Source organism: Pezoporus wallicus, unplaced genomic scaffold (assembly GCF_028554395.1).
Source record: "Pezoporus wallicus isolate ANWC-B61680 ecotype Strahan unplaced genomic scaffold, APGP_CSIRO_Pwel_v1 contig_6999, whole genome shotgun sequence".
Taxonomy (NCBI): Eukaryota; Metazoa; Chordata; class Aves; order Psittaciformes; family Psittacidae; genus Pezoporus; species Pezoporus wallicus.
The window spans coordinates 2570823-2586587 of record NW_026640180.1 but is presented as its reverse complement, the minus strand read 5'-3'; the positions used below and the strand labels follow the sequence as shown (position 1 = coordinate 2586587).

The following is a 15765-nucleotide window of genomic DNA, read 5'->3' as shown; positions in this document are numbered from 1 at the left end:
TCAAAATTTTCTGGTCTACACTAAAAGAAGAAACACCAATCTCGAGTGATGTATAGCATCTTCCCATTTTAAGTGGGGACTCAACACTTGGTATATCTTGAAGCTCAATAGTACATAGGCAGAAGCCACCAAGCTGCACAGAATTATTAATTTCACTCCAAGTTTTCGGTATCATAAAACACTGAAGACTACTATTTTCCTTGTTAAATAAAAATAAAGCAACTGACAGCAGAAGTCTCTTTGTCCTCTGTGGCTGCTTACTCAGTAGTTTTGGTATATAGTTTATTCCATTGGTGTAGCACCTATTCATGTGCTTTGAGGGTGTGCATCATGATACAGTCTTCAATTTCTAACATGTTAGTTTGTCCCCCTACTACCTCTCTACTTGGGCCAGCATACACAAAGGACTGTGTGGTGGGAACTGCACTGGTGTCACAAAGTGACAAAAGATAAAATGCTACTGTATGTGGAACACCATCTCATTAACTGACAGCGTTGAAAGGCAAGTGATGAATGAAGCTGAGAAATGGAAAAAAGAGGATGGGAATACCCCCATGCAGTGTTATGTGAGTCACTAAAATCAGGCTTTTACAGCCTGTCCGTTAAGGGTGGCTTGCATTCCCATACTTGAAACCTTAGGTCTGTTCTGCAGAAGTGTTTAGTGGCCACGGCCATTTGCAGCTGGCCTGTGCTTGAGTAGCAGTCAGTCACAGATAGCACCTGCCCCTACTCACAGCTGTACCGAACCAAACAGCATCCACATTTTGTTTCCTTCTTCCTCTGTTGCCCATTCCTACTCTTCCCTGAACTCCATTTCAGTGTTTATCTAGTTTTAAGCGAGTAATTAGAGAGGCTGCTCTTGCAGCACAATCACAGCACAAGCTCCTAATGCCTTCTGGGGTTTTTTTACTCCTTTTCAGAAGATGGGACTGAATTGCGACAGCACAGCATTACGAGCGTGATCACGCTCCTGAAGAAAACTCGAAATCAAGATCAGTTCATAGAAGCAAATGAAATTACAAACCTGATCTACCAGCAAACTTGTCTGCTAAAACCATCATAGCCCTAATCTAGACACATAGAGCTCACAATCACCTGCTATCACATCTACAGCAATAGCTTGTCTGCATTTAAACCAGACTAGCAAAGTTAGTGACACTCAGCCTCCTACCTATCAGCTCTGCCTTCAGCAGCACACATCAGAGCAGCAGGACACCATAAACTTCTAAACACAAGAAAGGCAAAGCACACCAATTCCCAAATGCAACACACATCAATTTGCTAACTGAAGCCCTCAAAGGACTCTGTGCCTGAAGATCATAGACCTTTTCTTCCACCCATGTCAACTCTTCCAAGAGACAGCACAGCTCTCCACAAATTTACCTTGAGGACCTCTTATTGTTAAAGAACCTAAACAGATACTTCTGTCACATTTTCCCTACTTTTACTTCCCTGAAGACTTGAGTCATTCGAAGCCTCGTGTAACACTGGCCTTCTGCATGGCATCTTTTTCTTTGATTCTATTCTTGCAAGAGCCAGCTATGAAAGTAAATGTACTTCTGCTTCTCGTATCTGTTCAAACAGGCCTCAGCCTCCATTTTTCTTCTTTTTGACCACTGGCAGGAGGAATATCACCTCTTCCATATTTCCACTGCTTTAGGCACACAAGAGAGTTTTCTCTCACACTTATATTGATAACATACGAAATCTATTCTTAAAAGTCAAAACAAATGGAGGGAAAAAAAAAAAAAAGCCAACAATGTTATCTCCTGGCTCCATACCAAAGCTAAAGAATCAAACCTTTCAACACCATGTCTCTTCTCACAATGCCTTTTGATAGCCATCAGCCAATGATTAATGAGAAAAACAGTTACACTAAAAATAGCATCTCCAAACGGTGAGGAAGTCGACAGAAGTTGTCAGGCCTCCAGGGCCAGATACTTGCAAAGAAAACATGCCTAATTTCTTTGCAGTTACTATTCAATAAATGGTCCTGCTTTTTGGCCTCTGGAAGAACTGCCAATTTTGCATCTGCTCTGAACATCTAATCAGAGTTTATTTTTTCCACTACATCTGTCTTTGAGAAGCAGACACTGCAAACAAATAGTTTAGTTTTTCCATCACGAAGTATTTAGCTTGTACTTCTCATACTGTAACTAAACAGTCACTTCCAAGGGGAAAAAAAGAGTTACAAGCATTTTTTAATGTAAAAAGAACATGTTCACACATACAATCAAATATCCTTCAGCTACAAGCTCTTTGGTTCCTTTTCACCCCTCAATACAGCCAGATTCACTTTTGGGGCAAGGACATCAGTAGAGGAACTATTTTAAAATAAGTTAGCTTCCTCCATGGTCTGAGGAGGTTCTCTGACAAATAAAGTCATGAACAGATGAAATGCAGACACTTTTCTTCAGCCTCTTCTCCCCCATACCTCCCTCTTTTTCCCACCCTCACTCCAGTGATGATCTGCCTTGCTTTAAACTGCACAGCAGAATAGACAAGCGAAGAGAAACAAATGGTCTGGGGAAACAACAGCCCTTCCCCCAGTTTTTCAGCACAAGAGGTTAAACGGTGGGAAAAGAGGCAGTCAGGAAACAATGTGCCAACTGATCTCTCTTTCCATCTTCAAGTTAAACTGAGGAGCCCTAAAGAAGGATGTTGCTTGCAGGCAACTACACAAGCTCTGAAGCACTAACTAGCACTCTTAGGACTTTTAGAAAACACTCACATTAAACCACTTGTGCATCTGGGAGCTTTACAATTGTTCATATTTCACTTAAAGGAAAAACTGCTCCTTCAGGACTCTGTGCAGAGAGGATGCAGACTTTGGCACTGGTAGCTCACCCGTCATTCTCAATATTTTTGCAGTAAACCTCATCTTGTAAACAGAATTAAACAAAACAGAATAACGCTTCTTCATGTACGCCTTGGCTAATCCCATTTATTTCATAAGTACAGACAGGTCCCGTAAAACACAGCATTTATTGACCTAGGTGCAGGATCAGCAGGTAAGTGCCGTGACCTCTGCCTGTACCTTTGACCCTGTGCCAGGCAGTTGCAGTAGTGGAATACATCTTCAGCTGTATTTTGTGCAAACCATCACAACTCGGTAGCAGATCAAACCCACACAGCAATGGCAGCAGCTGCCAGTAAGAGCTTAGTCAGTAACTTCCAGGATGGAGCATAAAGTTACTGACACAATCATCACTGGCCAGGCCATCAGTTGTTCCAGTTCTTCTCTCCTATTTCACATGCCTGCTTGAAAGACCATTTCCGAAATCCATCCCCACCCTCCCCTTCCCCCCTTCAATAACTTATTTCATACTTACCAAAAAAAAAAAAAAAAAACCCAAGATTTTACTTGAAATTACACACTTGGCTTAATAATTCCTGCAAACACAAGGGCAACAGTCTCAGCCAGAGTCCAGTCAATCAAAGCTGACATGCTCTAGGCGCATTAAATGCACCATTTTCCTTTATTATCTTCTCATTGACATTATTTTCACACATGTTAATACCTTTAAAACAGCTTGCTTCCAAATATTAAGGTGGCCAAGGCCAAGCCCCTGAATAAGCAAACACTGTGCAAAAACAATCATACATGCTCCACCCATGGGCACAGCTTGCTGGGTAACCGTGTATGTACCTGAGCAGGAAGGAAGGAAAGCAGGAGAGAAAAGGAGACAACTTCTCTGACAGTGACCTCCTAATATCAGCATGAAGATACTTCAGTATGTTCACATGGGATGAATACCAAGCAGTTGATGCATTGATGCATAGCTGAATGCACATGTACTCCCTACTTCATCCCAAGGTGGGCTGCTCATCCACCTACTCCATGGTGGTACTGCTTGCTGACAGTCATTATTGTGAGTCTCCCATCAACTATGAGCTTGCAACACCTATACCACAGAAAAACACACTTGAAAAAGATGAAATACTGAAAACTTCAAAATTGCAAAAAGAAAGGGTTATTCCTAAGGTTTGGGATTTCTGTTTGTTTTGCTGGGGTGGGTTGTCTTGTGGTTTGTTTTTTGTTGTTTGGGTTTTCTTTGTTTCTTTGGGTTCTGGTTGGTTGGTTGGGTTGGGTTTTTTTGTTGTTGCTCTAAGAGGCAAAGTGACCAGTAAAGCAGTAAGAAGCTGGGGGGAAAACGCACTTAAAGAAGTTGCAGTATTAAAAACAGAGCTGTCAGTCAGGTCAAGCATTTCAAGAAGACATATTCCATTTCATTTTTGCATGAAGAGAAAGACATACAGCAAAACATTTTCTGAAGGAAGTTGACTTGAGTTGCCATGAGGATTAAACAAAAAAATAACTTTTCAATAAAAGAAAACATCCTATGTGCTTGCATTAGGTGGAAAGATACATAATGTACACAGGCTATATTACCGCTCAAAGGTTTCACTTCAGTATTTCCTTGTTTCTAGCGGTAAATACTGCCATCAACCAGAGACAAGTACTGTTTTGAGACTGCACTATCTCCTGTTCTACAAGTACCAGACAGGTCATTTGCTGAGGTGAGTAGCTCAAGAAAGGCCAGGAGACCTCCTTGGATGGATAAAGAGCTACTGAGGAAAATTCAAATGAAAAAACAGGCTTATAAAAAGTGGAAGCAAGGACAGGCAGCCTGGGAAGAGTACAGGGATGTTGTCTGGGAAGCTAGGGACCAGGTTAGGAAAGCCAAAGCCCAGTTGAATTAAACTTGGCTAGGGATGTTAAGGATAATAGGAAGGGATTCTACAAGTACATAGCAAATAAAAAACAGACTAGGCAGAATGAAGGCCCCTCAGGAAGCTCTCAGGAGAACTGGCTACACAGGATTTGGAGAAGGCTGAGGTTCTGAATGACTTCTTTGCCTTGGTCTTCACTGGCAAAGGCTCTGACCAAACCACCCAAGTCTTGGAAGGCAGATGCAGGGACTGTGAGAATGAAAACCTTGCGCCCACTGCAGGAGAGGATCTGGTTCGAGACCATCTTAAAAATCTGAATGTGCACAAGTCCATGGGTCCTGATAAGATCCATCCGCGGGTCCTGAAGGAGCTGGCAAATGAAGTTGCAAAGCCATTGGCCATCATATTTGAGAAATCATGGCAGTCAGGTGAAGTTCCTGATGACTGGAAAAAGGGAAATATAACCCCCATTTTCAAGAAGGGGAAAATGGATGACCCGGGGAATTACAGAGCAGTCAGTCTCACCTCTTTGCCTGGCAAAATCTTGAAGCAGATTCTCCTGGAAGGCATGCTAAGGCACATGAAAATCAACAAGGTGCTTGGTGACAGCCAGCAGGGCTTCACTATGGGGAAATCCTGCCTGACCAATTTGGTGGCCTTCTATGATGGGGCTACAGAACTGATGGACAGGGGTAGAGCAGTTGATGTCATCTACCTGGACTTGTGTAAAGCGTTCGACACTGTCCCACACGACATCCTTGTCTCTAAATTGGAGAGACATCAATTTGATGGATGGACCACTCGGTGGATAAAGAACTGGCTGGATGGCCGCACACAAACAGTTGTGGTCAACGGCTCAGTGTCCAGCTGGAGACCAGTAACGAGTGGCGTCCGTCAGGGATCGGTGTTGGGACTGGTCTTGTTTAACATCTTCATCACTGACATGGACAGTGGGATTGAGTGCGCCCTCAGCAAGTTTGCCGATGACACCAAGCTGTGTGGTTCGGTTGATACCCTGGAGGGAAGGAATGCCATCCAGAGGGACCTCGACACACTTGTGAGGTCCCTGATGCCAACCTCATGAAGTTTAACCATGGCAAGTGCAAGGTCCTACACCTGGGTCGGAGCAATCCCAGACACAGCTACAGGCTGAGCAGAGAAGAGATTCAGAGCAGCCCTGCGGAGAAGGACTTGGGGGTGTTGGCTGATGAGAAAATGAACATGAGCCGGCTTCAGTGTGAGCTTGCAGCCCAGAAAGCCAACCGTATTCTGGGCTGCATCAAAAGGAGCGTGACCAGCAGGTCAAAGGAGGTGAACCTGCCCCTCTACTCTGCTCTCATGAGACCTCACTTGGAGTACTGGGTGCAGTTCTGGTGTCCTCAACATAAAAAGGACATGGAACTGTTGGAACAAGTCCAGAGAAGGGCCACAAGGATGATCAGGGGACTGGAGCACCTCCCGTATGAAGACGGGCTGAGGAATTTGGGGCTGTTCAGCCTGGAGAAGAGAAGGCTGCGTGGAGACCTCATAGCAGCCTTCCAGTATCTGAAGGGGGCCTATAGGGATGCTGGGGAGGGACTCTTCATTAGAGACTGTAGTGACAGGACAAGGGGTATAAACAGGGGAAGTTTAGATTGGAGGATAAGGAAGTTTAGATAAGGAGGAAATTCTTCCCTGTTAGGGTGGTGAGGCACTGGAATAGGTTGCCCAGGGAGGTTGTGAATGCTCCATCCCTGGCAGGGTTCAAGGCCAGGTTGGACAAAGCCTTGGGTGAGATGGTTTAGTGTGAGGTGTCCCTGCCCATGGCAGGGGGGTTGGAACTAGATGATCTAAAGGTCCTTTCCAACCCTAACCATTCTATGATTCTATGATTCTACCACCACAGAATAAACCACCTGGAAGCCCTACAGTACAGTTACATGTGGTGGCCTGCGGTACTTTTAACACTTACCCATTAATAAAAGATATAGATCTACTACCTCAGCCCACCCTTTATTCCTGGTTGAAGAGTAAATATATAATCGTTTTACATTCACAGCAGCTTCCTTCCCACTGAGCCCTCTTCAGTCAGATCCATACCCACCATCACACTACAACCACCACTTCCGCCCCACATCAGCTTCCCAGTGTTGAATTCCTGACCTGCATAATGGCTCTGCAGGGCTCAGACAGGTGCCTTCGCAAGGTAAGGAGAAGGACTGTGAAAAGCCACCCTGCTGACGTCCAACCAGATTCAAGTATATATAAAAGGCACTGCAGCATTTTTGTTGTGGAGATTTATGCCACTAACTATAAGGCTATATACCCAACATCACATATATTACTTACCATGAAATGTGTACAGCTGTATAAGTATACACAGCAACTACAAAGCACTAAGAGAGCTATATAAAGTGACTGATGTAACCTTGCAATAACTGTTGCTATTGGTTATGCTGCAACCAGTCTACAACATACTAGCTCATGAAAAATCAAATGCTACTGCTACCCCTGCATTAATGTTAACCTGCTACACCTTGGCTGACATTAAGAATTTCAACTGAAGAACCCAAACCAGGCTTGGTTTACCTTACAGAAGCAACAAGGAATACACTCATTAAAACTGCATTCTGCACAAAGCTACCTAACTTACTAAAAAACTTTCTCCAAAGAACCACATGAGATCTTAAATTGCTCAAATCATTAGTAAAAAGTGATTAGCTTTTCAGATACACTGGTTTCTAAAGCTGTTTATTTTCTGTGTTTTGTACATTGTACTTCAGTTGAACTTAATTTCAAGGAGTTTAAACTAAAGCAGGAAATTGGTCCTCAGCAGCGCAGCCAGATTCATCCTCAGCATCTAGAGGACAAACTAACAACAAAACAAAACTGAAGAAGTCCTCCTTGCCAAAGAACATAATTCTGGTTTCTCATTACTGTTTTGCTAAAATAATTTAATTAGCAGCCCTCGGACACAGGAAGTCATTTATGCTTCATCAGGAAAAGAAGGGCTGGAGGGGTGTGAATGGTACGCACTGTTCTAGCGTACCAGGAACACAGCATTGAATTCTTCCAGCTATCAGGCCAAAGCTGGATTGGCATACCAGAACTAAGCACTTTTTTAATCCAAAGGACAGAAAACAAAACACACACCATTTTTTTTGGCAGTCTAATATTTGCATACTCTTACACACATAACTGCAAGTAAGAAACAATTCAGCTGTGGAGCAGGGCTAAGGTACAATAGCTGAACTGGATATTGTGCTTTCCCATCCCATGCACAAATTAAAGTCCTAAAACCACCCAGTCCACATCTTTCATTACATTCTGCTTTTGCGGGCGCTGACATTTGTCATTAGGGAGTCCCATAACTGAGGCTTTTATATGTAGCTATTTACGCCAATTCCCCTAGGTTACTCCATGCGACAGCATATTTGATTCCTGCAATAAAGTAGTAGTCTAGACTAATTTCAACATACGTTTCCTCTTTAGAGGAAGGCTGCTTAACAGCGAGACTGTATAGTAGATCTCCAGGACTGCAAAGGCTCCTACAAAAAATAAGTATTCCCCTTCCCTAAAACTAGCTGTTTACTACGGTTTACTGCCTCCAAGCACTTAACTGCTAATCAGTACCATGTACAAATACCCTATGTAGGCACGAGCCTATGCGTTTTCAAATCCTTGTTATGACAGCACTTCTACCATCGAATCAGAAGAGCATTATCCACAACCCTAGCTCAAATTTCTCATTACTGTAGGAGCAACCAGCTACTGAACACGAAACTGAAGTACAGTTTAGCTTGAAAATCCATGGAATTTGGGAATAAACTGCTTCTCAACCCCTTTCTGGCACTGATATCATCTGTATTCATCTGTACACAGATATTTCTACAGCTCTCCAGTCCATTTTAGCCATATATAAGTAATTCAGTAGAGCCAAACCGTATTTTAACTTCATCAGCATAATCCACCAGTGGATAAAATAAGCCAAGTTTAAATGAACTGGCAGGGTTTGAATTGCTAGTTGAGATTAGCTAAAAATATTCCCATGATGCCTAAACCCAAATAGAAACCTGCTCCATCTTCCAGGGCAGTATCAGTTCTGCAGTCCCAACAGGTGTAAAAATAATTCATCTTTGTCACTAAACTATATGAATATGCAGGAGGCAGAGGAGAGCTGTCAACAGACAAGAGGCCATTGTACATAAATGCTTCCACACTGCAAACCAAATTTAAAGGTGCCAGAGTACCGAGCCATCAGGAGCCAGTTTCTTTACCCAGAGATTTCCAATGATCCTATAAATTCAATACTGTTCATCCCTGTATTTCATACGTGAAGTGCTTCAGCTGTATAAGGAAGACTTTGAAACTCAGCCTGTACTGAAAGACCAGCCTTCCTTGAAAAAGTGGCTTTAAAGTAGGAAACTAGTCAGATAGTGCCTGGGTACAAAAATCACATTTGTTTTGATTTAGTTCCTCAAATCCTTTGAATACCAGTTCAGTACACATACACTATAAAACACTCATGAGAAACTGTCACTTTCACTCAGGCACATACTGATGAACTGCTATTTACAGCTACTGCCATTTAAGTGCCTTTTTATTGTAAATAGTGGGATTTGCAAGCACAGACACCAGGAGATCCTCAAGCTGCTAAAAGCTGCTGAATAAACAAGGGTAACCTGAGTGATTTTCCCCCACTGCTTCCTATCTGAACTGCACAGACTCAGCCCAGCACAGAAAGTTTCTTGTTTCTTGCCAGCCTCCAGCCTCTGCATTGGTGTTTTCTGGGTGGGAATTAAAAGGTGGCTTCTTTTCTTGTTGCATAAATAAATGCAGATAAAATGACCATTCCAAGCAAACACATCCTTCCTAAAGTAATTTTGCTGGAGCCTTTGGACAACACTGATTTATTTTCCCAGCATCTTCCCCTCCACCCCCCCAAAAACAGCCCTCCATGCCACAGGGCAAGCTGAACCCTAGCAACTCTAATGGCTTTGCATACTTATGCCTGAAGGCTGCAGGCTGGCCACAGCATAACAGATACCCACATGCAGGCAAAGAGACACATGCACTTACCCGAGAGATAGATAGAGGCACATTGAAATCCTTGCCCCCTTGAAGCCTGAAACCCCAGGGAGCCGGGCCGACCAAAGACACGCTGTAGTTGCTCATGTTGTTTAGTTTTCAAGAATCAAATCCAAAGAATTGATGCCTGTGGAAGAGTATTAGAGTTCTAATTTAAAGACTAAAAAACCAAAAGGCACTGTCTACCATTTTGAAAGCCTTCTTTATCTTTTCCCCCTCGTAGTATAAAAACAGCCAATAAATACACATCAGTTAGTCATTACTTGTGCTTTTATTCCTCATATGTTGTTTTCCTCCATAGCTTAGGAAGCAATGTAACTAGGGAACGTAACATAGACTTGGGACTTTGAGAACTTCCCAGCATCAGACATCTTGACAACTACTTCTCCCTAACGCTAACATGGGGGGGAAAGTGGGGGGACCCCCAGCACTGAAGTTCATATTAAAAAAGTTCAATGAAACAAGCATGAATTGATAGTATCCCTTAAATCCAAGTACGGAAGAAATTTGCACTACTGGCACATTCATTTCTAACAAAATGAATATCATATGCTTTTATGTCATCAGCTCGAAGCTTGTTTCTAAACATATTATGTCCTGACAGTTTCAAAACATCGCAGTTTTGAAGTTAATCAGAAGAAAATAAAAACCCTGTGACTTCTTTATTTTTATAGTATTAGCTTCATATTGGTAGAACAATGTAACAGACAAAATGGATCTTAAAACCAACCCTCAAATGAAAGCCATGAACTAAAGTGAAATACCCACAGCCACAACTTGGTACTGAGGAAGCAAAACCCAGGCATTTCCCTCCTTTTAAACTACCTTTAAAAGGCAGCTGAGGCACTTAATTGCTGTTCAGCATCAAAGATAAGGGCTTCAGTTTCGCCTCGGATAAGTAATGTTACAATGACATCTTAGGTAGTGGATGTCATCTATTTTTGTGTGGTTGAAGCCAGGCAGGAGCACACCAGGGTGAGCTGTTGTAAGACTACACCGGGGTACAGCCTGATTCCATACTCATATAGGGACATTTAAGGTGGACCTTTGGTCAAGCAGAAGCAAGCGGGCTGCAAACCCCATTGGGCTCCACCAGCCCACCCTCACAGACCATCAGAGCAGGTCTGTCATGCAGCCTCTGTCAGTGCACGAACAGACATTTAACGTCGCCCCCTTAGAAACCCAGCAGTAACAGAGATTCATTGCTCAGATAAGTTTCCAAATCAAACGGTAAACTTCCTTCCCACCAATGGCCACTCAGGTAACCAGAACATGGCTGTTGACATTAGGCAGAGCAATATATATATTAGGAAACTGAATTCAGAGTGGGTATTCAGCCAATTCCTGATGTGCCTGTTGGCATCCAGCAAAAGGACAGCTCTGACCCTAGGTGCCCAATAAACCCACCTCTTAAAAGTCTAAACAAGCACCAATGTACAGAGGGGAAACACACAGCTGCTGAGCTTTTATGTGGCTGAAGAGGAAGAAAAGAAACAAAAAGCCTCCACCAAGTTTCAGCTAGGATTCCTAGGGGGCTCGCTCAACACTAAAGCTAGGCTACAAGTCATTTAATAGCTGTGCGCACCAAATCCCTTATAAAAAGAGGACTTTAATTAATCACAGATTTCTTTCCATGTAAAAACACAAATTCTTTTCATTCCCTCTAAATGAAATCCATGGCAGTGACAGGTCACTATAAATTAGAGACTAGAGAAAAGCAAACCCCAGCTCGTGACCAGCACACAAGCAGTTCACTGGCACAGGCAGCACTTGTGCAGCTTTTCACTCTTTTTTTAATTAACAGCTAATTACAATAACAGACCTAGGAAAAGATTAAACTCCATTAGAAAATACTACTGTTCTTTTCCACTTGTAGCAACTACAAACAGGGGGGAAGAGACTGCAGGCTGAAATACCGCGCATCACACTCAGCATCACTCATGTTTCCTTTCTAACCCCTCTATTCTGCCATGTCTGCATCTCCAGGCTTACACACACACCAGGGAAGGCATGGCAAACAAAAGAGACCCACTCAAAGTTTAACAGATTTCTTAAAACATGCTAAAGCAACACGTCAAAAGAAAGCATTGCAAACCCACCAACCCCACTTGCATTGCGCAAACCAACCAGCCAAGGGGTGAAGTTGTGCAACTTTCATTTAGATGATCAAACGCTTGGGGGTTCTACTTCTGGAAGGGGGAATTTCAAAACGCAGGCAGAAACGCTCTCCCGTCAGGGCACTGAGCCGCAGGGGCCCAGGAGTGGCCAGCAGATCGCAGTAGTGGCCAGCGGGGCCCCTCTACCCGCCTGACGGAGGGGCGCCAGCACAAAAGCGCGTACCCCCCGGCACCCCCTTTGCACAGCTTCTCCACCGAAGCCTCTAAGCGGTCCGGGACGAGAAGCCTCACGGCCACCGCAGGCTGGAGACCAGAACGCCCCACACAGGTCCAAAGTGCCCCACAGCCCCGATCTCGGTCCAGAGCGCCCCACAGCCCCGTTGGCTCCCCATCGGGTCGCAAAGCCTGTGGAGCAGGCACCCCAAAGCCCCAGCCTACTCGGCCCAGAGCAAGGAACCACACAGGTACCCCACGGCCGCAGGGCAGGGCTCCCCGCGGGATCCCGAGCCGCTGTCCTCGGGATCGGGCGCTGCCCGCGGCACTCCACCGACAGCTACAGCCCGCGACAAACCCGCTTTGAAAAGAAACTGCATTAAAAAGAAAGTAAATTGAGATAAGCACCGTGGGGCTGCAGAAACCCCGTCCAACCTGCCGACTCCTTATTCCACACTCACCCCGTCGGTGCGATGCAGGGCGCGAAGAACCGAGGACACCCGCTGCGCGTCTGGCAGGCGGTGGCTCCGTCCCCCCGGTCTTGTTTTCACTTCCGTCTCCAGCCGCTCCTCCCCCAGCCCTGCCCAGCCCAGCCCGGCCCGGCCCGGCCCGGCCCCGCAGCGACGGGACAGGACAGGAGAGCAGGGCAGAGCGGGGAAGGCCCTGAAGTGGCGCTCCCGGGCGGCCCTGGTCAGGTTATTGATTCAGTTTTAACAGGGAAATAAATGTACGTTTTTCTCCGGCTGCGCGCTACACACAAGTAACTCAAGGCGCACCTGTGAACGCGAGGGCGAGCAGGAAAGGGGTGGTGCTCACCGGGTGCCGCTCCGGTCCCAGGTCCGAGTAAAGAGGCTGCTGTGCTGGGCGAAGGAGGGAGGGAAGGAGCTCAACCCACAGAGTGCCCCCCTAGACACCCCCCCGCTGCGTCAGATGCACGATCTTTTCAGTAATCGGCGGCTACAGCTGCAAGGGCAGCCCGCAGCAGAGCAGACCTTAGAAAAAGAGAGTTCGGTTTAATGTGGGGGGTAACATGAGGACTGACAGTGATAAACTCACCTCCTGAAGCACATCAAGGTGGGGAACTGCAGCGAGGAGGAAGAGCTAGCTGTTCAACCTAAAAGTGCTGGCACAAGAACAGATGCGTATAAAGTGGCCATGAATAAATTCAGCTAGGAAATTAGAAGAGGTCCACGAGCAGGGAGGAAAAGGAGCTTTCTGGCACAGCCTCTTCCTAGGAGCAGGTGCAGGAAGTCAAACTGTTTCTAAGGTGATGCTCGATCAGATTATGTTATATGACATGCTTGCATGAGAGCAGGAGAATTATTGAACACAGACCATCGATTTGACAATCCAGAAGCTTGCTGAGCAGGACAGAGGACAGACTCACTGTGAGAGCAGCTGCTGCCTCGCAGAACAGAGGAATTGGGTGAAGATGAAGCAATAGCACTTCAGTTTAGCGTAGCTGTATCTCACAGCTAGGTGAGGTTTGTGTCATACTTCATGTGTACTAAAAGTTACTACAAGTAGAAATGTTCTGAAAGAAACATGCATCTAGTTAACAGTGCCATCAGCACTACAATTCAAAGGATTTCAATCCCCTATTTAAGCATGGATTTACTGTGGAGAAACAGTGCAGAAGAAAGCTTTATATTCGTGTTTATCACCAGCCAACACAGCATGCAGTCCTTATCATAGATGGCCCTGCCTCAGACCTCTGTCCCCATCTAGGTGAGAGGCACTGTCCCTTGCTTTTGCTGCCACCTGCGCAGCCCAGAGGCCACGTTTGACAGCGTTTTGCCCATGCTACACAGGGTACCGATGCTATGCTGGGGCTTGAGACTGAAGCCCCAGGTGCCTGGGTGTGCGTGAAACCAGGGCCTGTCCAGTCCTCCGAGCCCCGTTTAGGTGAACCTTAACCAGGGGTGTTTTAACATTGTCCCTCTGAGCTGTGTGTCTTCTCAGTTGCCATGACCAGGACAAACACATCTCAAAGCACATCACAAAAATAAAAGCATCTAAATCCCACACTAGTGAAGCCAAACCACTCTTTCAGAAATCTTTCTTCTTTACTCTGCTTTTTTCCTATTAAGTATCTCTAATCAGGCAAAACTGAAAATCCCCATTACACACACAGACTCTCTCACATGATTCTAATTCATGGAGGTAAAAATTCCCCAACCTAGGGATTTCTCATTGTGTCACAGGGCCCTTAGGTCACTCCCATGCTGTTTTATTTATTAGAGTAGAAAAAGCTCCAGGACCCCACTCTCCAACATGACTCACGTGACATCTCCACGGTCAGCGTGTCTCTATGCTGATTGCCTGGGTAGCAATCTGCTCTCAGCTCACCAGAGTGCACAGCCCATGGTTTGCTTCATTTTGCATTTAGCCACGCTAGAGAAAAACATCCTTTTCCACTTCAGTTCTCCAAAAGCCTTCAGCTTTTCTTGAAGTAGCAGCTTGCCCAAGGTATCTGTACATGCAGCATCTCAAGACCACGTTACATTAACTCATCAGGATTGACGTAGAACTTGCAGAGAGACTTTTGCTGCTTTGCGCTGAAGCAAGTTTCACCCTTGGCAAGCCCGCGTGCACTCTGCACCATACGCACCCATTGCACCCAGGCCAGCACCACTCCCAGCTCAAAGCTGCCAGTCTCAGCCTTAAGTCCGTCACCACTTTACTGCGGCGTGATCAGTTCGTAACAAATGAATCTGCCTCCATAGACAGGGCACAGAATTAGGGCACAGAATTAGAGGCAACTCATTAGTTTGAGATCCCTCAATTCTTGGTCACTTTTCAAATATGCTCCTCTTTGAGAAGAAGCTTTTCATTAGAGTTGAATAGTGAAACAAGAGATAGCAAGCTGAGCAAGAATCCTCAGGAGCAGCCAGAACTGTGGCCTGCCTGTTCTTCTTACCAGCACAGGATTTTAGACAGAGCTTGCATTTTTCCCTCTGAACAAGGAAACAAGTCTGGAAATTAATTAAATGCAGTAGTCAGTTAGCCATGCAGATACAGCCGATCTCAAAATTACTCAGGCACTTAAGTCTTGTTTAAATGCTAATGAAATGCCTTAGGTACCAGATAATGGGCACTGCAGAACTCTGACAAAGATTATCACCTGCGGTCCTGAAGTACAAAAAGGCACTCGTAAACGGAAAAAGCAGCCCATAAATTATGAACATATTAACAATGCACAGTGAAATTATTCTCAATTAAGCAGCAGTTAATCTAACATTAGCTGCGTGCTTACAGCACTGAACTAGGAGCTGTGCTTTTACGACACTGCTACTTTCACTTTTGCTTTTTTTCCAGAGGTAAAGCTAACGCAAATATTTACAGTCAGCATATAGCTGGAGTTCAGTGCAAAGTAACCCTCTCTCTAAAGAGGGTAATGGGAATATCTTCTATAGCCTAACAGCTTTTTTCCCATGCTGAAAGAGCTTTCTGGCCAAACAATGAAATAAATTAGATAGTTCTAAGTGTTTCTGAGAAGCAGGAGCTGCAGTCAGCTTTTGACAGAGCAAGCTGTTACGCTTCTGTCATGGTGAAGCCCAAACTGCCCCAAACTGGTATCACAGAGAAGCACTTTCTTTTTTCTATTTGCTGGTGTTTTGTGGTTTGGTTGGTTGTGTTTTGGGGGGGGGTTGTTTGAGGTTTTTTTGTGGCTTGTTTGTTTGCTGGGGTTTTG

The 15765-nt window shown here is 44.9% G+C and overlaps 1 protein-coding gene across 10 annotated transcripts in view; it reads right to left on the bottom strand.

Moving 5' to 3' along the window:
• PDLIM5 (PDZ and LIM domain 5) overlaps window positions 1–12945 on the bottom strand; it is a 127324-nt gene extending 114379 nt beyond the window's left edge. For 2 of the 10 annotated variants that reach the window (XM_057417987.1, XM_057417986.1), the window contains exons 1-2: window positions 10567–10715; window positions 9733–9868 (exon numbers count right to left, since the gene is read on the bottom strand). In XM_057417987.1, coding sequence (XP_057273970.1) covers window positions 9733–9828 — 96 coding nt within the window. In that variant the 5' untranslated portion in view covers window positions 9829–9868; window positions 10567–10715. Of the gene's footprint in view, window positions 1–9732; window positions 9869–10566; window positions 10728–11840; window positions 11951–12847 lie in introns of those variants that run through there. The other 8 variants (XM_057417985.1, XM_057417984.1, XM_057417983.1 and 5 more) reach the window with 8 other exon arrangements.
• Window positions 12946–15765: the final 2820 nt, after the last annotated feature.